We start from the raw sequence: 5452 nt of genomic DNA on the forward strand, positions 1-5452 counted from the left end.
GGCATCGGTCGGCGGGTGGTGAGCAGTTGTACTGTGCATCACTTGTTTTGTGTATTGTTGTTATTATCATATTATTATTATCATTTTGTTTCGATTGTTGAACTGTTTTTGTCTCAACCCATGAGTTTTTCTGACTTGTGCTCTTCCGGTTCTCTCCCCCATCCCACCGGGTGGGGGGGAGTGGGCGAGCGGCTGCGTGGTGCTTAGTTGCCGACTGAAATTAAACCACGACAACACATCTTCCTTCTTGCCCATTTTATATCTTAGTTATTTGTAGATTTATGTCTCCTCTGCTGCTGTTTTGTTGAACTTGCATATCTGTGTAGTGCTGCTAATACTAAGATAGATCCTCAGTAGAGGGATCTCCTGACTCATTAAGTACTTCCCTGTCTCCAGAGTCAGTCACGTCTTCTTGTCTTTGAAAACTAATTGCAGTGATGGATGTATACGGACAACTTATTTCTCATTCCAGTCTGAGTAGACTGTCAAAAGGATTTTAGTTCCTCAGTTCCGTGGTTTGCAGTAAATACCAGCTTTGGGAGTTATTCTTAACCAGCTCCTTCTGTCTCACTTTGTCTTCCTCTGAATAAGGGAATTAATATTGTAGTCCGGGGTCGTTTTGTTAATGTATGTCAAATCTTCATGGAATGTCTCAAAACTCACTACTCGTTAACAATAGAATTCTCTGAGGGTTTTTTTTCTGAGCAGTTTTTAGTAGACTACTGATTCAATTTCTAGTTTCTCTGTCATCTGAAGGTGACTTTTTTTCTCCAGATGCCACAGTGAGAGATGCTCTTATAAGTAATACACTTATAAGTAATAAGCCTTATAAGAACCTTATAAGAAATACACTTATAAGTAATAAACCTAGCTGCTTGTTCAGTTGTCACACACTCTGATATTTCCCTTTAATTAAAGGTAAGAGAGCTGAAGAATCTGCAGCAGCAATACATACTAGTCGGGGTAGAATCAGCTGAAAATTCTCACTTAAAAGCACAACTGCAGGAATATCAGCAAGATGCAGAAAAACAGCACCGTCTCCAAGAACAGCTGCAGCAAGAAAGTATTTTCTACCAGCAGGAGCTCCAGCAGCTTAGGTGAGAATTGACTGTCTTCTCACTGCCTCAGAGATGGAAATGTGCCGTTTCTTTCATTCAAAGAGCGATTGTGGGCAGAAGGCAAAGAAAGCATTGAGAACCTGTGCTGGTTTTGGCTGGGGTAGAGTTAATTTTCTTCATAGTAGCTAGTATGAGGCTATGTTTTGGATTTGTGCTGGAAACAGTGTTGATAATACAGGGATGTTTTCGTTATTGCTGAGCAGTGCTTACACAGAGTCAAGGCCTTTTCTGCTTCTCACACCACCCCACCAGCGAGTAGGCTGGGGGTGCACAAGAAGTTGGGAGGGGACACAGCTGGGACAGCTGACCCCAACTGACCAAAGGGATATTCCATACCACGTGTCATCATGCTCAGCATATAAAGCTGGGGGAAGAAGGAGAAACGGGGGGACGTTCGGAGTTATGGCGTTTTGTGTTCCCAAGTAACCGTTACACATGATGGAGCCCTGCTTTCCTGGAGATGGCTGAACACCTGCCTGCCGATGGGAAGTAGTGAATGAATTCCTTGTGTTGCTTTGCTTGCGTGCGTGGCTATTGCTTTTCCTACTAAACTGTCTTTATCTCAACCCATGAGTTTTCTCACTTTTACCCTTCCGATTCTCTCCTCCATCCCACTGCGGGGGAGTGAGCGAGCAGCTGTGTGGTGCTTAGTTGCCGGCTGGGGTTAAACCACGACAGAACCTCAGCCTTACCTGTGTCAGCTGTCACTAAATCACTTTGCCCTGTTCAGGAGTGGGCACACGTTTCCCTTGTTCCGCTTTTGCCTCAGACTTAGGGTGAGGGATTACAGCCCAACATACTGGAAGGAAATGAAATTTTTATTTCCTTCATCCAGTGGTGGCCAATATCATCTGCTTGAGAGGAAACTTAGGCTGTTTCTTGTATTGGAGCTTATGTATATAATTACAGAACTCTCCATTCCAGGCTGATGATGAACACCCTTTATTATCCCACTGATACAATTGTTTAGAAAATACTTATTTTGTATGACTGTCTAATCCTTTGTTTCACTTGCTTTATGTCTTCTATTTTTAAAAAAGTCTGTAATTTGAATCTAGTGAATTGTCATCTCCAACTGGACTAAAACTAGTCAGATAAATATGCTCTGTTCTAAAAATGGGGAAAAAATCCTTTCAGGTACTTCAGAGATCCATCTAAGAATGACTGAACCTGGAGTGAAAGGGGTGGGGTTTTTTGTGGAAAGATGTATGGCTTATCTTTGTCCAAAGTAAAAAACTTGTAGTGCTCCTTCCCCCTCCCCCTGTCTCCAATCTGACCTTCAAACTAACACTTCAGATCTCATAAAGTTTGAAGCAGCTTACAAATTTTATTTATCTCCTGATAAAAGAAAAGGTGATTTATTTCCTGTCTAGCTTCTAACAATGTAAATGAAGCTAAGGCCTCAAGTTTGCACGTTGGGATCAATGCTATGGTTCTGGTGCATATTTGACTGAGGCAGTGGTAATGTTATGATGACAAGTGGCATTGTGAATGACTTGCTTGACAAAACTCTCTGTACAGCAAGATCAAAACAATGTCCAGGAATACCAAAAGTGTGAGCATTGAACAATCTGCAGTGTTGAGCCAAATACAGAATGCTTCCTTAAACCTGCTTTTAAGGTTCCTGTACTTAAGTAGGTTGTTTTGTTTTGGTTTAGTTATAAAACTTCTTTTCTGGCATGGGGTAATGATAGGAAATAGAATCATACTCAGCTCATTCTGAGCTGGATACCTGGATATCATAAGTGATACTGGTAACTTCCTGGTAATTTCCTTTGTGTCATACTGGGCAGACAAGAGAAAACTACCTGGGAAGAGCAGAACAGCAGCATAAAAGAGCACTACCTGATGGTCATAGCAGAAAAAGACAAGCAACTGAGCCATTTACAAAGGATCACGCAAGAAATGAGACTGCCCCTCAGCAAGTCTCAAATTGTAGAGGAGCAGTACCAAACGAAGGTGGGTGGAAATACACAGATTCTTTATTGCATTGAAATGTGAGGTTTGAAATTCAGCCAAAGTAGCATGTGTTGCTTGTATTCAGCTCGTACAGACTGCATTATCGGATTTTGTTGTGTGGCCTCCGAGGACTATACCAACAATGCAACTTAGATCATTGAAAACCTTTAGAAAACTCTGGCATACCCTTATGTGCTGTTCCCTTAGTTCATGGTTCCTAATGTTTCAAGAAAGAGAGTAAAAGAGGCAGGGCTTCCTAGGCACCTTAGGTCCTTCTAAGCAGTATGGAATTTCTCAGGTCTTTCTGGCTATTTTAGAATTGCCTGTGTTTGAATCTAAGATCTTCTGATTTAGTTCTCCTTTTAGTGCCACATTCTAATTTTTAAGTTGCCTACTGCTGTTTTTATCATGACAGGGATCTACAATCCTGACTCAAGCCCAGAGATGCTGAGGATTGAACGTTGCACTTTCTGCCTTCTTTCCTCTGTATCACAGTCCTAAAAGTGGAGTGGAATGTGTTGAGTATTTTGCTTAGTCTAGGGAAGGACACTTCCCTGCTGCATGTACAATACTATTACATTATGAGCAAGGAAAGAACTCTCCTGCCCACATCTGTAATGTTCCAGTGAGAAGCTTTTATGTCAGTGGAGGAGGGAGGAAATCTCCCCTTATCCCTTTGACACACACATGCATATACGCAAAGAAAAAGCTAGAACAATGTGCCTGTGATGCTTTCCAGGAGAATGCTTCAGTGCTAACCTTTTAGTCTGTGTTGAATGAGAGCAGTGTGGACATTGCATTGTTTTTTTGTTTGTTTTTCTTGTTCTCATTCATATGCTTTTTTTCCTTCCTATTGTACACAGCTTTAAGACAGCTTTTGAGAAGGACCCATCATATTTGCAAGTTCAATGATCTTTCCTAATTGTTTGGATTTTCAGATGGCTTTTAGGATATTTCTGTTTATTCCCCATTTGCTGTTTTGCTTGAGCAGATCAAGTTCCAGGCCTAGAAATAATATTGGGCTTTGACCTTGGAATACTAAACAGAGAGGACTAATAGGAGAGTGGGTTGTCATGTGTGCGGTATATTTTTCATTGTTCTTTCTCTGGCAGATTTCTTCAGAAGTTCTGAGAGGGGACTTTTCAAGCCTAGAAATGGAGACAAAACATCTCCAGGCCCAGCTAAGTGACAGCCTGAAAGAACTGCACCAAAAAGAGCTCAGAATTCAGCAGTTAAACAGCAAGGTACCGATTATATCTTATAGTTGCTTCCAGAGTCTGGGATGAGGAACGTGGGGAAGAGGGTAGGCTTGAATAGGGCTCAGGGAGCAGGAATGAATCTTTCTGTTCTTGTGGGCATTTAGTGAAGTAACACAAAATCAGAAATGTTAGTTAGAAGAGACTTCTGTAGGTGATCTAGTACATCCTTCTGCTGCTCAAAGCAGCACTGTCACCAACATTAGATCAGGTGAGCCATGACTTTGCCTAGCTGCGTGGTGAAAGATTAGAGATTCCAGAAGCTCTGTGGGCCTTTGTCCAATGCTGCTTTACACTTCTAATGCAAATGTCTTTCTTAATATCTAGTCTGACTCTTCCAAGCCACAGTCTGTGGCTATGGCCCCTTATTATATTTTCTGCCACTATCAAAACGAGTTTGGCTCTGTCTACTGTGAATCCCTTTAATTTAATTGTAAGCTACTGTAAAATGACCCTTTAAGCCTCTTCTTTAGCAGGCTAAAGCAGCCCAACTCTCACAGGCATCATGTGCTCCAATCTCTCAACAATCTCAGCAGCCTTTTCCTGGACTCCTTACCATTTCTCTACCATTTTAGAATCATTTAGAATCATAGAATCATTAAGGTTGGAAAAGACCTCCAAGATCATCGAGTCCAACAGTCAGCCCAACACCACCATGCCCACTAAACCATGTTTAGGTTGGAAAAGACCCTTAAGATTACTGAATCCAACCGTTAACCTAACACTGCCAAGTCCACCACTAAGCCATGTCCCTAAGTGCCACGTCTACGTGTCTTTTAAATACCTCCAGGGATGGTGACTCAACCACTTCCCTGGGCAGCCTGCTCCAATGCTTAACAACCCTTTCGGTGAAGAAATTTTTTGTAATATCAAATCTAAACTTCCCCTGGCACAACTTGAGGCTGTTTCCTCTTGTCCTATCACTTGTTACTTGGGAAAAGAGACTGACACCCACTTGTAGAGAGGGATAAGGCCTCTCCTCAGCCTCCTTTCCTCCAGACTAAACAACCCCAGTTCCCTCATCCGCTCCTCATAAGACTTGTTCTCTAGACCCTTCACCAGCTTCGTTGCCCTTCTTTGGACACGCTCCAGCACCTCAAGGTCTTTCTTGTAGTGAGG

The 5452-nt window shown here is 42.2% G+C and overlaps 1 protein-coding gene across 2 annotated transcripts in view; it reads left to right on the top strand.

Annotated features, from left to right (window-relative positions):
* The window catches only part of GOLGB1 (golgin B1), a 49304-nt gene that overhangs the window by 34749 nt on the left and 9103 nt on the right, over window positions 1–5452 (top strand). For both annotated transcript variants that reach the window (XM_009274833.2, XM_019470893.1), the window contains exons 15-17: window positions 919–1097; window positions 2912–3077; window positions 4190–4321. In XM_009274833.2, the coding sequence (XP_009273108.1) occupies window positions 919–1097; window positions 2912–3077; window positions 4190–4321 (477 nt within the window). The remainder of the gene's footprint in view (window positions 1–918; window positions 1098–2911; window positions 3078–4189; window positions 4322–5452) is intronic.

The sequence above is a fragment of the Aptenodytes forsteri genome, unplaced genomic scaffold (genome assembly GCF_000699145.1).
Source record: "Aptenodytes forsteri isolate BGI_AS27 unplaced genomic scaffold, ASM69914v1 Scaffold304, whole genome shotgun sequence".
Classification (NCBI taxonomy): domain Eukaryota; kingdom Metazoa; phylum Chordata; class Aves; order Sphenisciformes; family Spheniscidae; genus Aptenodytes; species Aptenodytes forsteri.